At 34.8% G+C, this 23915-nt stretch overlaps 1 protein-coding gene across 4 annotated transcripts in view; it reads right to left on the bottom strand.

Annotated features, from left to right (window-relative positions):
* The window catches only part of LOC106870407 (uncharacterized), a 267331-nt gene that overhangs the window by 52212 nt on the left and 191204 nt on the right, over positions 1-23915 (bottom strand). For all 4 annotated transcript variants that reach the window (XM_089340572.1, XM_089340571.1, XM_089340573.1 and 1 more), the window contains exons 13-25: positions 21416-21473; positions 19550-19637; positions 14094-14275; positions 10776-10985; positions 9091-9208; positions 7875-7943; positions 6996-7113; positions 6279-6414; positions 5215-5399; positions 4086-4251; positions 2488-2598; positions 1948-2008; positions 1541-1574 (exon numbers count right to left, since the gene is read on the bottom strand). In XM_089340572.1, coding sequence (XP_089196698.1) covers positions 1541-1574; positions 1948-2008; positions 2488-2598; positions 4086-4251; positions 5215-5399; positions 6279-6414; positions 6996-7113; positions 7875-7943; positions 9091-9208; positions 10776-10985; positions 14094-14275; positions 19550-19637; positions 21416-21473 — 1536 coding nt within the window. The remainder of the gene's footprint in view (positions 1-1540; positions 1575-1947; positions 2009-2487; positions 2599-4085; positions 4252-5214; positions 5400-6278; positions 6415-6995; positions 7114-7874; positions 7944-9090; positions 9209-10775; positions 10986-14093; positions 14276-19549; positions 19638-21415; positions 21474-23915) is intronic.

Here is a 23915-nt window from a genome sequence, read left to right as displayed (position 1 = left end):
TATTTACAAATATAGGTTGAATTATACGATTTCAATTTTATATCTGATAATTTTCTACTTCAACATTTTAAAAAGAAAGTGCGCTGAAAATATTATTTCTTATTTTCAGCATTGGCTTCTTATTATCTGGCTAAGACTTTGAATAATTGCATCCAAGACTGAACTGCTACTTTAAAAGTAGCCAAATCTGAAACTAAAAGAAAAAGATGCTCCCAATATTTCTATTTCTACATCTTTAAATTCTCATCTAGATTACCTTTAGATTTCTCCTAAAGCAAAGTTCTGTGAAGAAAGATGAGGAAAGAGAAAGACTGTTGATCAAATAATTTTCTGTACATCTTCTTCTTCATTTCAACAGCTAAATCCTACCATTTTCCATCTGAGCTGTTTCCAGATCTTTCTCTCCGCTCTCTAAGTCTGCCCTTGCTTATCACTGGCAAAATTTTCCACCTTAAGGCTAATGACGTGTAAAGTATCACCATCATCATCATCATCATCATCATCATCATTTTAATGTCCCCTTTTTCATGCTTGAATGGATTGGGTCAGTGTTTCTCAACCTTTTTACCCTTGCATAATCCTTAAAAGAAATTACATGCCTCAAGGAACCCTTGCACAAAAAAAATTATATACCATATCTTTCACATATTTTTTCATGGTAAATATCACATGGTAAATATCATATATATATATATATATATATATATATATATATATATATGGACAGAGGTCACTGCCATTTACCATTGCCAACACGGCCACTACTACTACTACAACCAACAAAAAATGCCCCCACGTGGACTATTGACACCAGTAAGAAACAATTATGAACTCTTCATTTAATTACAATTTTTTTAAATATGTATTTTTGATAAGGTTCGTTCTTACAAGAACCGAAACATGTTAAAAATATCTCTGACAAAATTTTAAATTAAAATTCCTTTTTTATATATTGGCGTTTTCAAACTTCTTTTTTATAAATATATATATATATATATATATATATATATATATATATATAAATTTAGATTCGATGTGAATATGGTACTTAAGATTAGGCACCAGAATTAAGTATGGTATTATCCATACAATTCCAAAATAAGGTGATTAAAATCAAAATAAGCGACAAGGGTATCCAAAGTTAATGCAGTACGATCGTTTCATGCAACTCCATTTAATTAAGCAATGTGAACATTATATCAAATGTAAAATGCAGAGCAATCCTCAGCTGCACAAAGATATATAGAAATTTACTGAAATTTCATTTCAATAGAAGGTCATATTGTTGTAACCACATTTAAACTCTCCAAGTAGAAAGTAAGAATACAAAAAACCATTTTGACTTAGCCTGTATGGTCTGGCTAAGTCAAAATGGTTTTTTGTATTCTTCTTTTCTCCTTGCCCAAGGTGCCATGCAGTGGAACTGAACCCAGAACCATGTGGTTGGGAAGCAATCTTCTTGCCACACAGCCAAGCCTGCACCTTAAGAATGTTCACTGTAACATATGAAAAAGCAAATATATGAACATTGAATGCTTACCTTTCATACACTCTCTTCCCTGTCTTTTTATCCTCTGAAATTAAAAAAAAAAACTCATCATTAATCTAAAAAAAGGGAGTTAATTCATCAGTTTACAAGATACCATAAGTATTTAAATGATTAGCATGATCAAAGAGGGCTTCCATGAGCTTCCAGTTTCCAATGATCAAATTCATTTCCAAGGCATTGGTTGATCTGGGACTACAGTAGAAGACATTTGCCCAAGGTGCCATACCAAAGGACTGAACCTAAAACCATATGGTTGGGAAGCAAGCTTCTTAACTACTCATCCACGTCTACACTGACACATATAATGACATGGAGAATTGAAAAGACTTCTATAGAGGCAACAAAAAAACAAAAAAAAACAGAATGGTTATAATATAATAAAACATTTAAATACTTACTGAATCCTGGCCAAAAGTAAACAGAAGCTGTTTTGTTTTGGTTTTCAGCAATATTCCATATCTATAAAATACATGTAACAAACTGTTAGAAGAGAAGAGGAGACATAGGAGGGGAAGGTGGTGATGAAAAGATTATAGTGAGACAGATACAGGTGTCTTGCTGTAGAGGAAGTACAAGGTGAGAGAGAGAGAGAGAGAGAGAGAGAGAGAGAGAGAGAGAGAGAGAGAGAGAGAGAGAGAGAGAGAGAGAGAGAGAGAGAGAGAGAGAGAGAGAGAGAGAGAGAGAGAATGAAGACAGAAACAGATGTGCTACTGTGAAGAAAATACATGGTTGCCCAACCTGAAGGAAGTGCCCTATTTTCTCTTTCATATTCACCTTGTACCTTGACTTTACAATTCTCTCTATGAAAATATTCATAGGTCAGGCACGAATAATAAGTTCTAGCTTTGATATATAATTGGCTAAAGCCCTTCAAAGTAGAATCCCAGCATGACAGCAGTTGAAAGACTAAAACATAGAAGAAACTGTGTAATACTAACTGGTTCTCCTCCCCACCAGAAATCTTCGCTGGATGTGGACTTAAAAGATTTGTTTTGCACTGGGTCATACATTTCTTCATCAATGATTCCATGGGATTCTGGATACAGACCCTGAAACATAAAACAGATTCATAATTAAAATATAATCCTGCAAGTAACATGTCTTGCATAATTGTGTATTATCACTGTGTCTTCCAATCTAGTTAAGGATTTTATTGTCCCCTCTCATGGGGGGGGGGAGTATATAGGTATATTCATGTGGTAGATACAGGTTAGCTTGCTTTACAACTATGTTAAATCTCCATGTTTAATCTCACTGTGTGATACCTTAGACATCTCCTATACTGTATTTTTGGATAGAAATCCCCCATGCAATGCTTTGTAAGTGAAATTGGTAGCTGGAAAACCATGTAGAAGGCTGTCATGAGATTTATTATTGCTTATACATACATATATATATATATATATATATATATATATATATATATATATATGCTCCGTTGGATGTGAAATGTCAATGTGAATACCCGTCAGAGTGTAAGTATCTTGAGAGAAAAGCTGAACATTAGAAGCATCAGTTGTGGTGTGTAAGAGAGACGATTGCGCTGGTATGGACATGTGGTGAGAATGGATGAGGATAGCTGCGTGAAAAAGTGCCACACCCTAACAGTTGAGGGAACCCGTGGAAGAGGTAGGCCCAGAAAGACCTGGGCTGAGGTGGTGAGGCAAGACCTTCGTACATTGGGCCTCACCGAGGCGATGACTACTGACCGAGACCTTTGGAAATGTGCTGTGCGTGAGAAGACCTGGCAAGCGAAGTAAGATCGTTGCCAGTGCCCCTGGACTGGCTCTTGTGAGGGTGGCACATAAGATGCACCATTTTTAGTGTGGCCATTGCCAGTACCGCCTGACTGGCTTCCGTAGGATTTTCGAGCGAGATCATTGCCAGTGCCCCTGGACTGGCTTGTGCGGGTGGCACATAAAAGACACCATTTCAAGCGTGGCCGTTGCCAGTATCGCCTGACTGGCCTTCGTGCAGGTGACACATAAAAGCACCTACTACACTCTCTGAGTGGTTGGCGTTAGGAAGGGCATCCAGCTGTAGAAACTCTGCCAAATTTAGATTGGAGCCTGGTGTTGCCATCCGGTTTCACCAGTCCTCAGTCAAATCGTCCAACCCATGCTAGCATGGAAAGCGGACGTTAAACGATGATGATGATGATGATGATGATGATGATGATGATGATGATGATATATATACACACACACACATATATACAGACATACATACACACTCACACACGCACGCACACATACACACACACACACATAGATATATACATACGAGGGTGCATGGCCTCGTGGTTAGGGTGTAGCACTCATGATTGTAAGATTGTGGTTTCATTTCCTAGACCAAGTGGTATATTGTGTTATTGCACAAATTTTTAAAGCATGGGCTTTCTCCAAGGCAATGCTAGTTGAAAGGAATCTACAGATCTGTGACCAAGTACAATAAATTCCTTTTTGTGACATAACTTAATTAGTAATCAATAAGACATTGCAGAAACAATACAAAAAACAAACAATGAACTACTTACAGTGACTATACTGTACAGATTAGGTAAACTTTTATAAGGATAAACTGGTCGCATGTAAGATGCTTGTACACCACAGCGCTTAAGCTTTTCCAATGCAGGCATTTTCACAAGATTTAAATTGTCTGCATTAAAATTATGCAAAGACAATAAGAGCAAAATTGGTGTTCTGCAAATGATAAGAAAAAAGAATTAACATGTGTAAAAAGCACCATCCAATCAAGGTCGATGCCAGCTCCGGTGGCACGTAAAAAGCACCACTACATTCTTGGAGTGGTTGGTGTTAGGAAGGGCATCCAGCTGTAGAAACACTGCCAGATCAGATTGGGGCGTGGTGCAGTGTCCTGGCTTCCCAGACCCCAAATCCACTCACAAAGTTTTGGTGGCCCCCCAGGGCTATATAGTAGAAACCATGTGGTTGAGAAAGGAAACAAACTTCTTACCACACAGCTATGCCTATAACCACACCTGTTCCCAGTTTATGAAAATATTGCTGAAATGTTTACTGTAATAATACTTTAAAAGTTGAGCCTACAATTTGAGCCTATCAAAAGTTTTGCTAAAATTGCTGATAATTAAGAGGTTGTAAAGAAAATCATTATAAATCAATGAAGCTCAACCAGTCCCTGCTGAAACCAAATACTAAACTAACTTGAAGATCAAGCAGTTGATATTAAAAAGACTAACATTACATATGTGCGGTCATGGCTGTGTGGTCAAGAAGCTTGCTTGGTAACCAAATGGTTTTAGGTTGAATCCCACATTGTGGCACAGTGGTCAAGTGTCTACTACTATAGCCCTGGGTCAACCAATGTCTTGTGAGTAAATTTGTGAAAGAAAAACTGTGTGGAAGCCCATTGTATGTAAGAGAGAGAGAGAGAGAGAGAGAGAGAGAGAGAGCTTGGTACTTATTCTAGCGGTCTCTTTGACTGAACCGCCAAGTTATGGGGACGTAAACACACCAACATCGGTTGTCAAAGTGATGGTAGTGGGGCAAACACGGACAGAAAGACACGCATAAATATATACATGTATATATATATATATATGATGGGCTTCTTTCAGTTTCCATCTAAAACAAAATCTTACATGGACCCTTAAAGTATTGAAAAAAAGAAAACAAACCACTTACCTTTCACATGCCTTTTCTTGAGAGCATTCTTGTTTTAACCATGGTTGAGTATTGGATACATTCCATAGATTTGCAGATAGGAAGGTACGTTGCTTAACAGTAAGACTACGATCGAATCTAAGATTTGTCAAGTGTTCTATGTCTCGAAGACTGACAATGTTGTCAAGCAAGTATTCCCTAAAGTTCTGAAATAGGAAGAATTTGAATCTTTCACTCATACAAACTGGTTCTCAGTAACGAATCAAGGATCATAGAAATAGGTATGTTACCTGCATCATCTTATAGAGTCAGGTATGTTGTTTGTTTGTTGGCACTCCGTCGCTTACGACATCAAGGGTTCCAGTTGATCCGATCAATGGAACAGCCTGCTCGTGAAATTAACGTGCAAGTGGCTGAGCACTCCACAGACACGTGTACCCTTAACGTAGTTCTCGGGGATATTCAGCGTGACAGTGTGACAAGGCTGACCCTTTGAATTACAGGCACAACAGAAACAGGAAGTAAGACTGAGAGAAAGTTGTGGTGGAAGAGTACAGCAGGGTTCACCACCATCCCCTGCCAGAGCCTCGTGGAGCTTTAGGTGTTTTCGCTCAATAAACACTCACAACGCCCGGTCTGGGAATTGAAACCGTGATCCTATGACTGCGTGTCCGCTGCCCTAACCACTGGGCCATTGCGCCTCCACTCTATCAAATGTAATGCTTTCTTATTCATATTGCTTTGAGCTAATCATGTATTCCAGTTCTATATTTAAGAGATGAGGAATTATGTACATTATTTACATTATTTACATTTGACAGATATTTGTCCTCATCTTGTTTGTTGTTAACACAACGTTTTCAGACCAAAATTTACAACCAAAATGGTAGGTTGACTTTGGAGGAACAAAAATTCCATGTGAAATGCAGAAAGATTTGGGAAGATAGTGACAATGTTTGAATGTTTAGACTAAATACTATGTTGATTGTATGTCAGAAAATATGGTAATAAATGAAGCCAGGAAGAGGATAAAAGAATAAAAGAGTAAAAGAGTAAAAGAATTATTGGAATCTCTATTTTCTTACCATGCAGTTTGTTACTTTTGGTAAATGTGGAAGAACAAATGATATAATATCCAAGCTTTTGGAAGATTTCTGTACTTGATTTCTTTGAAGAATTGCAAAGAAATGGGTTGGAGATGGTGGAGATGAGTCATCAAAACTGAAAATAAAAAAATTTTTTTTAATTTTGAAATTAAGGAGAAAAAGGCATTTGTCTTTATTTTTCAGGTTTTAAGAATGTTAGGAAGCAAAATAGTAATTTTAAGTTAAAAGATATAAAAACAAATGAAAAAGTTAATCAAACATGCCTTTTTGAGAACTGGCCAAAACTACCAGTAATAGATGCAGAAATAATAGAATATCATTAACTAGATCAAAGATGTCTGACAAATATTTTGGCGTTTTATAAATTTAATTCTAATTTACACTCATACACAAGAAGTTACCAAATTTAGCTGACTAATAAACTTTGGAGGCTGTGTCATAATTACCAAATAATAATTAAGACTAATGTGAAGACAAATGGCTCAGTGGTTAGAGTATTGGGCTCGCAGTAATGAGGTAGTGAGTTCGATTCCAGGACCAGGCTGTGTAATGTGTTCTTGAGTAAGACACTTTATTTCACGTTGCTCCAATTCACTCAGCTGTAGAAATGAGTTGCGACATCACTGATGCCAGGCTGTATCGGCATGATTTCAATTCTAATTTCTGAGCAAGAAGAATTTATTTCAATTAACTTACCTGGTCATATTATCTGCATGACCATCTTGGTTTTGGTCATAGATGGGTCCAAGGATTACAGCAATGTCACATTGGTAAGCATACTGCTTTATTGTGCTCCATAGAAACTTCCAGATGCCTAAAAATGTGTGGGAAGAATGTTATGGGTAAAATATTTTAAAAAATTACTATCATGGAGGTGTATTTGCTATGCAAGTGATTTGATCTAGGCATGGCTGTGTGGTAAGAAATTTGCTTTCCAACCACATGGTTTCAGGTTCAGCCCCACTGCATGACCTTTTAGGCAAGTGTCTTCTACCTACCATAGCCTCGGGTTGACCAAAGCCCTGTGAATGGATTTGGTAGACAGGAAATGAAAGCTGCCCATGTATATATATATGTGTGTGTGTGTGTGTGTGTGTGTGTTTGTCCTCCACCACTGCTTGGCAACTGGTGTTGGTGTGTTTACGTCCCTATAACTTTGTGGTTGGGCAAAAGAGACCAACAGAATAAGTCCTAGTCCTAAAAAAATAAGTCCTGGAGGGGGGGGGGGCAATTTGTTCGACTAAAGATCCTTTAAGGTAATGCTCCAGCATGGCTGCAGTCAAAGGAATGAAACAAATACAAGATAAAAAAGATGTGCTGAAACTAAAATGGTTGCAGCCTGGAAGACACATGTTAGCCATTTAGAAACACACAAAGACTGTTGATTTCACTAAAACACTTATTGTTTAAGAAGAAGTCTTATTTTACATTACAATTTTACAGAGATTTATGTAGCGAAAATAATTATTCATTGGCAGATGAACCATACATGAACAGTTAGAATAAAAATTGAATAGGTGTAATATTATATGAGCGATAGTTAAGTTTTAACAGGCTAGAAATTAAAATTATTACCATTCTTGAATCCTTCCATCATTGGTAGAGTGTTGGAGGAGAGGATACCTTCAGTGGCATTGAGGAAGTCTGTGAATATCATTATGAGAACAATATAAATTATCAACCAATTTTCATAGAATTCAGATTTAGGTTTACATACTTGCTTGGTGATAGAAAGAGCATTTCGCTATAGAAAATCTCTCTTGACAAATTGTGTCCAACCCATGAATGTATAAGGAAGTAGACATGAATGATGATGATGGTTGAGAAAGAAGTCTTGGGTAATGCAAAGACCACAGCCATTCAAAGAGATAGTTTAACAACTTTCCAAGCAAAGTCAACCATGAAATAGCAAATATATGATCAATCAGATGTCATTGCAGAAAACTGGCCAGATCCAGCCTCTCGCACAATGTCATTCTAAAACTGAACAATTACATCATCAAAATCTTAAAGCTACAAGATAATGTATGATTAATTCTGAACATTTCCAATAAATAAGCATTACATTTGGTGGAATAATTTGAATGCTAAATGGTTAAACAATGAATATATGATGAATCAAAAACAAACAACAAATCTTCTCGTTTATCTAGATTATTGTCGAAAAGTAAATTTTATTTTGCATCTTTCTGGAGCAATTGAGATGAAGTATTAATCAAATGCTGGAGTTGGTTTTACTCTTCTCCAAAATGTGTGACCTTGTTCCAGTTTTAGAATATAACATAAGCACCATTCAAGCGTGGGTCGATGCTAGTATCGCCTGACTGGCTCCCCATGCTGGTGGCACGTAAAAAGCATCATCTAAACGTGGTTGATGCCAGTACCCGTTGACCAGCTCTCGTGCTGGTGGCACGTAAAAAGCATCATCTGAACGTAGTTGATGCCAGTACTCGCTGACCGGCTCTCATGCTGGTGGCATGTAAAAAGCATCCACTACACTCTTGGAGTTAGGAAGAGCATCCAGCTGTTGAATCTTTGCCAAGAGTGTAGTGGGTGCTTTTTACATGTGACCGGCATGAGGGCCAGTCAGGTGGTACTGGCATCGACCATGCTCAAATGGTGCTTTTTACATGCCATGGGCATGGGAGCCAGTCAGGCAGCACTGGAGACAACCATGCTCAAATGGTACTTTTTACGTGCCATGGGCATGGGAGCCAGTCAGGCGGCACTGGCAACGATCATAAGAACGTAACGGACAGAGAAACATCTCTCAAATTTATAATAGGATTACCGAGATTGAATAAATGACCAGTGTTCTTCATTTTTGTAACAGTGCGTCCCCATAGACTTTTGTTTAGTCTGGTATCAAGGAAAAGACATTCGTTATTTAATTGCCCATTATTATCCTCCTGCAAAAATGAAAAAATCAGTAAAATTTAAAAAAAACAAAAAAACAATGAAATAAATTTAAAAAATAAATAGATAAATAAAACAAATCAGACTGGAGTCTGGTGCAGCCCCTCAGCTTACCAGCCCTGGTCAAATCACCTAACCTATGCCAACATGGACAATGGACGTTAAATGATAATGATGATGATGATGATGATGATGATGATGATGATGATGATGATGATGATGATGATTAGTTATTTAAAAAAATATTCTTATTAAACCAGAAATTTAAATAAAAGCAAAAAGAATGGGAAACTTCTCAAAGGAGTTCATAGGAATCAAAGAGATCCATAGTATTCAAGAGGTCCAGAGGAAAAACAAAATGGTTGTGAACCCCTGAGTCACATTGGAAATTTTCAGACCAAAATTTACAGCCAGGAAAGGTAGGTTCACTTATATACCATTACAACTTTAGAGAACCCAAAATTCCATGTAAAATGTAACATGTTTTGGAAAGATATTGATGATATTTGAATGTTTACACTATATTCTGCATTGAATTGTATGTCAGGAAATATAGTAAATGAATGGCCAGCATATCTGAGTTTCTATCAAATTTAGAAAAATAAACATTATTGTTTGGAAAATTAAATGCAAATTTGATTTTCTTTCATTTTTGATAATTTAACTGATATATTTTAAAAGTCAAACTTAGCATTTGTTAAATTTACTTGATTTATAATTCGCTAAAGTTATATGCAAATGAATGAAAAACATATCTTGAAGTTTTGGTCAATCAAATTTGGTATAAGTAAATATAATTATTGGAAAATTATATCTGCGTTTGATTTCTTCTTAGTTTTTTAGTTTCGTTGATATGTTTGAAAATAAAGTTAACATTTTCTAAAATTTACTTGGCTTTATATTTGCAAAATTTGCATATAAACGAACCAAAGAGTATCTTTGAATTGCTATTAAATTTGGCAAAATTAAATATAAATGCTGGAAAATCCAATGTAAACTTGATGCCTACACGTTTTCAAATTATTTCATTGAGAATATGTTTCAAGTAGATTTAACATTTTTGCTTTCAAAACTAGCAGCTAAACACTCACTAATATATCTATTCAGACAGAAAATTATCTGTTATTTCATTAAAAAGAAACTTTTATACTAACTTTGCTTGGTTTAACCGATATACTATTTCACTAATACTACTCTTAATATCAAGGTGGTGAGCTGACAGCATTATTAGGACACTGGACAAAAATGCTTTGTAGCATTTTGGCTGTCTTTATGTTCTGAGCTCAAATTCCACCAAGTTTCACCAAGTTTGACTTTGCTGTTTATCCTTTTGGGGATCAATAAAATTAAGTACCAGGAGAACACTGGGGTCAATGTTATTGACTTAACCCTCCCCTGAATTTCCTGGCTTTTTATCTTTTATCTATTTCAGTCTCTGAGGCACCGCTCTGTAGTCAAATGAACCAACCCCAGCTTTTTTTTTTTTAAAGGTGGTACTTATTCTGTTGGTCCAACTACTGAAACAAATAAAACATAAAAGATAGAAAGAAATCTCCAGACCTCATTCTTCCATTTCGATTGTCTATTAAGTGTAAATGCCGCCCACAATGGCATGCTTGTATTAGTATCAACAGCCATGATATAGTCTCTCTGGGGGAGAATACAGGAGGACCTGTCTTTGGTACTAGACAACACCAAGAAAGGCAAATGTTTTCTGATGAGAGATTCCTTATCATCTTCCGCTTTCTTCAGTCTTTCTTTAATCAATTTCTAGAAAGAAGAAGAAGAAAAGAAAAATACGATAATATAATTGTTACAGTTTATTATCTTAAATGTATGAAGATTAAATTGTTTAGGGAATATAAAATATACAGTCATAAATTTATCAGGCAGATAAGAAATGAAGAATATAAATCTTCAGTGTACAAGCATCGATGGCTATATATATATATATTTATTCACTGGTTGAATAAGCCATTTGCAAAAACTGAAGTTGCATTCAAAACTGATTATGCATAAATACATGCACATATAATTTATATATATATATGTATATATATATGTTTCGTTTTTGTATTTGGTTTGTAAGATTCTTTATGTGAATTCATGTGCTGAAGCATATTTTATTGTGTCTGAGGAGAGTCATTCTGTTTTAATGCCTTATTAATTAACACACTCACTGGTTCAATTACCCCTCATTTACTTATTTATTTATTTATTTTATTTTTTTCTATAAACAAGCGAGTGGAAATTGAACTGGTGAGGGTGTTAATTAAAAAGGCATTAAAACAGAATGACTCTCCCCAGACACATGGCTGTGTGGTAAGGAGCTTGCTTCCCAACCACATAGTTCCAGGTTCAGTCCCACTACGTGGCACCTTAGGCAAGTATCTACTATTATAGCCTTGGGCTGACCAAAATCTTGTGAGTGGATTTGGTAGGCGCAGAAACTGAAAGAAACCTGTCTTCACATGACATACTTCAAATTACTCCACTAAACATGATACTCCAATAAACACCTCCCAACGATCTCAACGACTTCCTACCACTTTCATGAACTCTCAACGACTCCTACATCTTTTCTCACATCTCAACCAATATGCTACTTTTTATACAAGAGTTCAGCTAGTCCATTCTTCCAATCCCACAAGGGTGTCAATGACTCTTGCCAAAACAGTCACCCAGTCCAGGAATTGAAACCACAATCTTACGATCATGAGTCTAACACCCTAACTACCTAGCCATGTGCTTACATGAAAATATCAGAGTTAAAAAAAAATGTAGCACCGTCATGTATATGTTCCCAGTGAACATCATGTTCTGAAGGTCTGAAGTTTTGAAGTTAATAGAAATTTTAAAATCCCTTATTTGGAAGACAAGTAAAACTATTTGGCCATAAAATAAGGCCTCAAATAAATAGCCTTCCAATGTACATCAACATAGAAAACAAACACAAGACAAACAAATGTGTGTGTGTGTGTGTGTGTATACACACATATATTGTGATAACAAGAAAAGCAAAAACAAGAGCGCTCATTAATGTTTTGCCCACAAAAAGTTGAAAGTTTTACAACTGTTGCACTAATTGGCAAGAGAGAACATCAAGGACAGAGTCAAATTACACATATAAATAGGTGTGTGTGTGTGTGTGTGTGTGTGTGTGTGTGTGTGTGTAGTGCAAATATATATATATGTATATATACACACACATATATATGGTGATAAAAAGCAAAGTAAAAACAAATACACATAAACATACATACACATGTATGTACACATATATGTACACATATATGTATATAGGCATATATATACATATACACATGCACACACATTGCTCTGTTTATTTATATATGTATATATGTATATAAATATATCTATATCTATCTATCTATCTATCTATCTATCTATCTATCTATCTATCTATCTATATATATATATATATACACACATGTACATACATTATATATGTATGTACATACATACACACATATATATATATATATATATATATATATATATATATATATATATATACATACATACATATATATATATATATACACACACACACATGTACATACATGACTACTGATACACACATTTTATATATATATATATATATATATATATATATATATATACAATGGAAAGTTTCCAAATGTGTACTAGACATCTTAATAAAAATTGTCAGTGAGCTTGGAGAAGTTATGATTTATATCCAAACAAGAGAAGTGAAGCAGAATATGATGCAAATGATAATTTTGATGTTATAAATGTTTCACCCTCTTTAAACAATTTTCTATTCTGTTAACAGAAACATACCAAACCACCAAACAGTTATATTTCTTGCCAGGTGAAATTGTAAAATGTAATGTTTTCAACGAGGAAAAACATTATTTGTTTTACATATTTTTTGTTGCCTCTCTTTTTATGTTGATATGTTTACTTTTTTGTTGTTTGTATGTGAAGGTGCATAACTTTGTACTTTCGGTGTTGGATTTATAATTGTTATCCTGTAGCCTTAGCACTGACCGATTCCCCCTGGCATGCGACTCTGGATGACATAATCAGAAGAGATCTGGATGTGGATGGCTTCCTGTCTCAACTTGAGCCAGTAGGTCTCAACTGTGGAGACAGCAAGTGCCCTGATGGGATAACTCTCATCACGTTCGAAGGAGATAGATGTCTAGTCTGGGTTGCAGCATACAGTGACACATTTTCAGGCTCCAAACCTTGCTGCATTGGCTGCAAACCCGAGTGTTACCACTCGTAATGTGGAAGAGAAAAACTTCAATAAACAGTTTGTGCCAGTTGTCCTTGAGATGTTGGGTGTTCTCACACCCCGTACTACTGATTTCTTCCACAAAATAGGGATAGCAGTGGACCATCAGAGAAATGAGCCCTGCTAGGTGGAGTGGCTACTGCAGCGAGTGTCACTGGTCATTCTCTGTGGCAAGACCACTGTGGTCACTACTATGGGATGTGGGTGAGCACACTGTTTGTTCTGGGGTTTGCTTTACTCTTCCCCCTTTTTTCTTTCTTTATTTTTCCTGCTTCTTTGTATTTATATTTTGAATTTAAATTAATGTGAACAGGTAAATGGAACAGGTAAATGTCAACAGGTAAACGAAAAAAAAAAAAAAAATTCTAAGTCATGATTTTGATTCCTCCAGCAGGTAATGGCCCATTGTGTCCTTGAACAAGGTGCATCATTTCATATTGCTCTTGTTAGTAAGCGTGGAGAAGTTATAATTTATATCCAAACAAGAGTACTGAAGCAGAATATGATACAAAGGATAATTCAGTGGCTGAAACCAGTAAAATAATAGAAGAATGTATAATAAATAGGAAAGGAAAGGAAAGTATAGAACTTACTTCAATTTCTGATGAATTGGAACAGCTAGAAGAAACTGGCATTATTGTGCTGATGTTGTTTGAACAGACACATTTTTCTATGAGGAAAATGGTGGATTTTTGCTTTTTCAAATCCATGTTCAGAGCTTCTTCTAAACGTCCATTTGTACCATTGTTGTCATTTGGTGAAACATCTAGTAATGCTGAAATACAATTAATGCACAAATATGTAGTTTCATGATTTCTGTATTAAAAAAGAAAAAAAAAAAATGGAAAAACAAACAGTTAAGAGAAAAGCTTTGAGCAAAACAGTTAAATTTTGGGAAACTACATTGTTTTCAAAGCACAAAATTATATTTAATGAAAGCAATATGGAAGATTTGCATCAACCATTCAAAAACACAAAAAATATTTTACTTAAACATTTATTAATTTCATTTAGACATTTATTATTCGGTGTCAAAATACTCATTGTATGAACTGTACAGGTCACTGACATGATTCTACTACACCTAAATTGTGTAGTCGTTAGTTGATATGTGTATTTATAACAAGAAGAATGAAGAAAATCACATTTTTATTTGATAATTATACATTACATTACCATTATTTATTATACATTCTTGTATTATTTCTGTGGTGCCAGCAATAGAAATGCTTGTCGGTGAAATATGGTGTAATTATCAAATAAAAGTGTGATTTTCTCCATTATTTTCTTGTTATGTATTCTAGATTTCTTGAAAGTCTTCTAAGTGATATTTGGATTTACTTGTCATACATGAGGAATTACCATGGATATTAATTCTATTTGAATTTATTGGTATCAGATTGTTTGATGTGGTTAACCATGTTTGCTTAACTACTGAGTACTTTCAAGATATCTGCCTGGTTTTATTTATCCATTTTTCCTCTTATATATCATCATCATCCATCATTTTAAATCTAAGTTTTGTCCCCATTCACAGGGGTGACTAGATCTACCTTAATACCATAGCAACCACCCTCACACCATCTTGCCCAGTTTTGGGCATCCTCCCTTCTCAAGCCAACACTCCCAATCTCCTCCTCCACCTGTCCCCTCTACATTTTCCTTGGTCTACCTCGCTTTCGCTGTCCATTTACCTCAAACAGTAGCACCCTCCTCAGAACATGCTCTTTATCCCTCCTCAAAACAAACCCATACCACCGCACTCCATTCGCCCTTGCCAGCTGTTCCACCAATTCCTCCAACCCCAGCATCCCCACCAAGTCCTCAGTCCCCCCTCTTATCAAACAGCCTCATGCCACCCATTTCTCTAACCATTGCTCTCTCAGTCCTTCTTAAAATTACCATCTCTCTCTCCCTCAGACACCTTGTCTCACTCCCATACAACATTGCAGCTCTCACACAACTCCTATAGACCTTTCCTTTCATCTTCAATGAGAACCTTTTCCCATATAACACCAGAATACATACCACCAAGAATATATAAACTAAGAAGGCCCAATTTTGGTACCTTCTTCTTGATAGTTTTATACTAAACTGCTGCACCACCACCACCACCACCACTGCCACCGCCACCACCACCACCACCACCACACACGCATGCATCACCTCTACAGCCGGGTTTCATTATTCCTTTTCAGCCATATCCAATGTTCTGGTTCTCTCAACTGTCGCCTGGATTTCTTTCAAGACATCATTTGCTTGATGATGACTGATGCCAATTGATAGCAGCCATTGTCTCAGCCTGCTTCCAATATAAAACCTCTGCATCCATAATTATCAACTTTCTAATGCTCCATTCGTTAAACATGTTAATAACTGCCTTCCTACGCTTATTAGCATCTATTTATTTCCAGTTCTCTTTTTAATGCTTCATATGTTATGCGAACATTAACTTACTTCCCTGTCTCTCCGTTTCATTGCATAATCATTTCTAGTTAGTGATCCTTGCATTAACTATTTTATCACTAACTATTAAAAATACACACACACATACACACTCAGTTGTGAGAAGACATGCATTGCTATTGTAGTTACGACTGTCACTGCTTCTGTCACAATCAAACACTCAGCTCAAACTGCTTAGTGGCATTTCACCTGTCTTTTCTGATCTGAGATCAAATTCTGCTGAGGTCGAATTTGCCTTTCACACACACACACACACACACACACACACACACACACACACAATTGTGAGACGGTTATATACGTATACATATATGCACATCTTGTTTCTGTTTAATGTCCAGCTTTATACCAATACTTGGATTAAGATTTGGAGACAAATCTTCAATTGTTATCAAGCTAAATTAAGAATTATATTTAGTGCATTTCATAAGAAATATGGCCTTGGAAAGGTTAACCAGGACACACTCAAGATTCCTTAAGAGACAGAGAGAAGGAAAGAAAAAAGAGAAAAAGAGATGATAATCACATCAGCAGAATTGGTTGCCCATTAAAATAACACAACTCATATTACACGTACCCCACACAATAAAACATATACGAATATAACAAGAGACTAAGTCATATCTCTGGTTCGGTACAGCAAGAAGTGGAGTCTATACTCACCCAGTTCTTACCAAAATAAGAACACAATGTGACACACACCTGAGGAACATGGAAATACATGGAACAGGTGGTGCAGTAGAAACATGCATGAAACAACTGAAGATAAACTTTTCATAATAATAAAAATTTCTTTTATTATGCACGGAGGAATAGATGAAGGGGACATCACAAGAACTGACAACAAATTGGGTGGCGATAAAACTAATTTTAAATTAGTTATTCTAAACATTTCAAATGTTACAGGGGTTCTGCCTGATAAATCAACAATGTTTTTGTATTATTTCTTTCAGAAGTCTATAAAGTCTTCCAACAAACTCCACATGTCTTTCTTTATCAAAATCTGTCTCTAAACCTATACAAGCATAGTGACAGAAATGTAAAGTGAAAGTAGCAATAGTGATGAAGATGATGATGATGATGATGAGGAGGATGTCTCTGCTGTTTATGTTTTTGGCGATGATGATGGTCATGATGACAGTGATGATGATGCTTTTGATGATGATGAATATTTACAGCTAAGATTCTTCCAAGTCAAATAATTTGGCACAGAAGGAGGATGAGTGTGAGGTGCAGATCAGGAAATGAGAACCCTCTGTATTTGTCAATAAACATAGCCAAAGCAAAAAAAAAAAAAAAAAAGTAAAAAGTAAAAATAAAGGCAATAAGAAATGAAAGGAAACTATATTAAAGCTGTCTTTACAGAGAAAAGTAATTTCTGGAACGATCATGTGTGTCAATGGTGAAAAAAAAAAGGAAAAAAGAATGTTTACTGTGGCTTGATGGTCCAGTTAATAAACTGAAAGCTACGCATTTCTTGTCTGGTGGACAACAACAACAACTAAAACTCAAAAACAAAATTGGAAACAATAAACCGGAGAAAGAAGGATTATTAAAATTGTTTGAAATTGCTTTGCCAATTTATATGAAGATTCTGGTTCCAGTACAGCAGCCCTAAGAGGAAAATAATACACTGTGTGTTGTAGTTTTCTTACTGCATGTGGATACTTCTAGTGGATACTTGCTACTGATGATGCACAAACATACAGAAATCCCAGCTCTAACAATTCAACCACTGCTACTGGATGCCTTCCATCTGCTATTGACATACCTCTGTGTTTTTTAGCTCTGTACATCTGTACAAGATACTTTCTTGACATGAATAAGGCAGTGTTGTTTCTTACAGCATATCCTCATTAAATAAAATATACAGAATGTTATTCAATTGTTTAGCCTTTGGTCAGGCCTGATCAAGTAGATCTCTGATCAGAGGTGTTCATATTGTGGTCATGTCATCTCATTTATCAACAACTACATTATATATTGTAGACTTCGTTATATAATGAAATATATGCTTTTTTTTAAATGTCTATAAAGAGATTTCCCCCAGAAGGAAATTGTAGTTCTGTGCATTTCAGTGACAGAAATACATTAAGTATATTATATTGATATAGATTTTTCTTTCCAATAGAACTGCTTCCATTGCATAATTCAGATTTCATTTCACTTATTTGGTGCCTTTGCATACAAATATAAAGTTTATATACTCTTCCTATATATATTTCAGACTAGCTGATTTGATTGCGCTTCAAAAGTTACACAAGTACATGACATTAAGAAACTGCAACACATGAAATACATATCTGTCACTCTTGTGGTCACTTCTGTTGTGATATTGTTTCACCTAGCTCTGAAGTATATTGTGTTTCTTAACTTTATACGTCTTTAAAGGTATACTTTCCATATGGATATCACAACTTCTGGTGTCTCAGCTACATACATTGAGTATGTAACGTCAATATACATTTTATTATATGATGTGTTTTCTTAAGACAGTGAGGTATGATTCTGTGAGAAATTTGACAGCTATTTCTAGGAGGTTGAGTTACAGAGAAGCAATATTTGAATTATATATGCAGAACTAAAAGCCAATCAGATTAACAGTTTCTGTACAAAACTGATACGAGTTATTTCTCGTCATAATGAAATGCAACAGAGATAACCATCTTTTATCTTCTTTTACTTGTTTCAGCCATGACAGTGCGGCCATGCTGGAGTACTGCTTTAAAAGGTTTTAGTTGAACAAATTGACCTCAGTATATATCTTTATTTATAAACTTGGTACTCATTCTATTAGTTTCTTTAAGGGGATGCAAACAAACCAGCACTAGTTGTCGAACAGTGGGGAATGGTGTGGACAAACACAGATACAAAGACACACACATACACACACACACACATACACAACACACACAGATACACACACACATCATCATTGTCATTTAGTGTCTGCTTTCTATGCTGGCATGGGTTAGATGGCTTGACTGAAAACTGGTAAGCTGCACCAGGTTCCAATCTGATTTGGCATAGTTTCTATGGCTGAATGCCTTTCCTAATGCCTACCACTCCAAATGTGTAATGGGTGCTTTTTGCATGCCACCAGCAAGGGTGCCATTTATATGACACCTGCATCAACCACAACTACGATTTCACTTAGTGATAAATATGATGGGCTTCCACACAGTTTCCATCAACTATATTCACTCACAGGGCTATGGTTGGCCCTGAGTATATGCTAATTAGTGCAGAGGAACCTGGGAGTAAGGTGGTGACAGATGCAATATAGATGACAAGATGAGGGGAGACAAAAGATTGAGAGGGGTTGGCATGAGTTCAGCAAATTTGTAAAAGGTCTCTTCCTTCATTGACTTGCTACCAAGAGGAGAAAGAAGTGAAAAGGAAGAAAACAGAGAGATTGTGATGTTGATGATAATGAAAGGAAAAAATATGAACTGATAATTTTCCATTTTCTTCACTGTGCCATAACAAAATATTTTTATGTAAATAATAGTTTGTAACTGTATCAATTGCAATGTCACTAAAGAAAAGGGAAATAAATATTAGATATTAGACAAATACAAACCACACATCATGTTGTAGAGTTCCACATTTTCAAAAGGTTCAATCTCTAATCTCTCTTTGAAATCTGGTCCAGTTGCAATGAATATGGCCTTCAAAATAGAAATAATATCAAGAATGCATATACACACACACACACACACACACACACACACACACACACACACACACATATACACACACTTATAAATACACACATACATACATCCACACACACACACACATACATATATATTATCACACACATGCATTAATATATATATATATATATATATATATATATATATATATATATATATACACATATGTGTGTGTGTGTGTGTATATATTTTTATGCATACAATTAATTTTATGTTCTGTATTTTAAGCTTGTTTTTAACATTTAACGTTTTCTTTCCCCACTTTTTTTTGTTTCCTGATCGTTAAAAATGTGCTGACAGAAATTTAAATTAAAAATTCCCGAGTGAATAATTTTATTAAAATATACAAACACAGAAAGAGATAATGAAAATATTGCTATTGCTACACGTTATTCCACATTCACATACATTAATGCTACAGGCATAGGAAGTAAGTCTCTATTAAGGATCAACAAACCATTAATTGAAAGTCTGGTGAATATTTTATGACAATTTATCTGTTAACAATGTCATACACATGTGCATATTTAGACAAAGCTGATTACATGATAAAAACTAAATTAAAAAATTTTTTCCTTTGCAGATACAGTTTGCTAATAATGTATATTATCTCTCTGCAGTTTTATGTATCACTTTATTCCTTTATTTTATACTGTTTTTTCTTTTTTTTTTCTGTTTTTGGCAAATGTTATATGTGACAATATTTTTTTGTTGTTTATAGATTTCCAAGATGTCAGTCTCTGGTTCATTGCATTTCTGATGGTGAGAGTAACAAGTGAATAATGTCCATACTATTTGGTCTGGATATAAAACATACATTATTTTTAGTTGATTGACACTAAGAATTTTTAGCTGATACACTGTATTTTTCAGCATACAAGTTGAAATTTTCAGACCAAAATTTACAGCCCCAAACAGGTAGGTTGGTTTATAACACCAGGACGACATTGGAAGACCAAAAATTCCATGTGAAATGCAACAGGATTTGGAAAGATAGTGACAATGTATGAAAGTTTGTACTATGTATTATGCTGACTTGTATGCTGGAAAATAGTGTATGTATGAGCCAATAAAGAAAACTCAACTTAGTCCCTAGAACTTTTAGAAATAGCAGCTAAGTCACTTTCAACTTAGACCCTTCCAACTTATATAAGTACATACAGTATTTTCTGGCATACGAGTTGAATATTTCAGACCAAAATTTATAATCAGAAAGGATAGGTTTGGTTTGGAAGGTCAAAAATTGCATGTGAAATGCAACAGGATGATTTTTGAACATTTACTCTACATGTTTACACAATATACGACATAAACTTGTATGCCAGAAAAGATGGGACATGCACACATCATCATTATCAGCATTGTCATTGTTCAACATCCGTTTTCCATGGGTTGGATGGTTTGACATGGGCTGGTATGGGTTGGATGGTTTGACATGGAACTGGCTAGCCATGGAACTATTCAGACTCCAAATTGTCTGTTGTAGCATGGTTTTTATGGCTGGATGCCCTTCCTAACATCAACCACTTTACAAAGTAATCTGGGTGCTTATTACGTGCCACTGCCATGGGGGCATTATACGGCACTGGCATAAGTAAAAAAAGAAATGTAAAGTAGATGGATTTCTGAACTATATACTCATGAAATTTGCATACATGTGGTTGAGTATTCCACAGACATTTGTGTTCTTAATGTGTGTGTGTGCGTGTGTAAGATTTAATAAAACTTACCTTCATGTTTTCATCTCGCACATCATAACCAGAGCTTCCAAGTGAAAAGTCATTTTTGCTGTAATTGCAATTTTGACAACAGATGAGCTTGGACGAAGAAACAGAAATGTTAAACATCGCAGTCATGCTTTATACAATTATTACTGCACATTATATGATTTCCAGGTGTATTATTTTAGCCCTGTGTTAGAATGAGCACAATAAAAATTTCATGTCATCAATGAAGTACTGTCGACATAAGCTCATTTGTGAGCCAAGTCCACAGCCAATTTTTTAAAATCCAGTTGGCTCACAGTTTCCTTTCTTTGAAATTTTTGATATTTCAAGGGTAACACAAGAACATTTCCCTTCTAAAATTACCTGGTTTTATGCATCTATCTTACATATGAGATTATAAAAGCGTATGGTTAATACGGAAGTAATTTCTCATTGATGTATGTCTGTAGTTTGACTTCCATTGCCAGCAACAGGAAAAAATTTCTTTTGCAAAATATTTTAATGAAAATGCATAAACACTGCAACTTTCTGTTTTATGGTATTTTGATATCTTTTTTTTTCTTTTAGTGAGTGGAATCCATAGCTTATAAAACGAGGCATTGACTTATGACTTCATGCTTTTTTACAAGTTAATTTATGATGTTCTTAAACATCTTTTCACATTCCTTTTCATCTAATTCATCCATTGATAGGGAAGCAATTTTTATCTATATTTTTTTATGCATATCATTCAATATATATATATATATATATATATATATATATATATGTATGCATGCATGCATACACACACATAAATATACATGCAGAAACACACACATAGACACACACAAACACATACAATCATATTGCATTCAATTATATTTCTCTAATATTTATGATTGAAAGATCTCCTTCTGTAAAACACACCATTCCAGCTGCTTCTGTCTACTTAGCTAAGAAATTATTGGCAGATAGCTCACCACGTTGACATGAAGAATGGAATCTTTCTGTAAGAAAAATCTACAGCAGATACCGATCTGTCAAAGTGAAGTTAGCTTAACTGAGGCTCATTGGAACCGATGTTGGTTTTACACAAGGAACATCCAGCTGTTTCAGTCATTTTTATCGTGGCAACTTTCCACTAACATTTTCTTCAGCTCAACATGAGTCTTAAAATAATTAAACATACCCAATTAGAACTATACATTGACTTTTCATATAGCAGCAGCATATCAAACATTTGATTTTTGTTTTTCATGCATTTGCCAAATTGTCTGCAAAATACTATGGTTTAGCAAAAGCTAAAAGAAAATGAAAATTTTTACCGATAACATATTTCAAATCTTCATCTTTACATTTTTTCCATCATCTTTTTTTCTTTCCAAGTACTATACGAATACACATACATAGTATGTATACTATATAGTTCTACTCACATAGTATGATTAATTTATCAAGGAAATCCAGCTATAGATTACTCAGATTAACAATCAACATCAGAAACCATTAAAACCCCAGGTAGGACTATGCTTTGGTTTTTATTTCATACAACTGCTTATAGAGCTTTTCAATAGATTTATGCATTTGCCAAAAATTACCAGCATAATACAATTGCTTACCAAAAGTAAAAGAAATATCCTGGATAACTTTTCGAATAGTTCGTTATCATCAGATCTTTTCTCTTCATTTTCACTATCTTCTACTTATTGACTGTGATTAGTTTTAAAAGAAATCAACCAATATAATACTTGCACTAGTTCTCAAAGTATGAGCACATTCCTGTACATTTGGAAGAATTAATGGAATATATTTAAAAAGAATGCAACAAAAGTTGATGTCTTAATTTTTTCCATTGCAAGCCAAGGCTTAAAAAACTCTATGAGAGTAGCTTAAGCAGCTAGATATAGCAGCTGAATTTTGCATAAATTCTCCCTAAGAATTATATTAAAGGTACACATACCAGTAGCATACTCATTCACTTTTTTGCCAATTCAAATACTAAACTCTTCTATTATTATTATTATTATTATTATTATTATTATTATTATCATCATTATCATTATCATCATCATTATTATTATTGTTATTATTATTATTATTATTATTATTATTATTATTATTATTATTATTATTATTATTATTGTTATCATTATTGAGTGAGAGAGCAGTGCATTTCATCAAAGTGACACTGGGGTAAAATATACAAAGCCCAGTATAACCATCATGACTACCCGTCTGATAAGGGTACACCAGGCACATGCATCACAACCATATGTGCATGAAACTCAGACTTTCCTGATAACCCAATGGGTCATGGGTAGTCTAGCATATATATAAAGACACACATATCTTTGAATGTATTTTGAATGAATTACTTTAAAAAGATGCTAACGATATTCATTTGGTCTTGAAATGATTAACTCAGAATTGTTGCATCGAAGCAATTCTGATGCATCAAATTAAGTTCCTAAACACGTGCAATAAATAAATAAAGAAAGAAAAGAGAAAGAAAGAAAGAAAG

Source organism: Octopus bimaculoides, chromosome 23 (assembly GCF_046866305.1).
Source record: "Octopus bimaculoides isolate indiv1 chromosome 23, ASM4686630v1, whole genome shotgun sequence".
NCBI classification, from domain to species: domain Eukaryota; kingdom Metazoa; phylum Mollusca; class Cephalopoda; order Octopoda; family Octopodidae; genus Octopus; species Octopus bimaculoides.
This window is presented reverse-complemented; position numbering and strand designations above follow the sequence as displayed.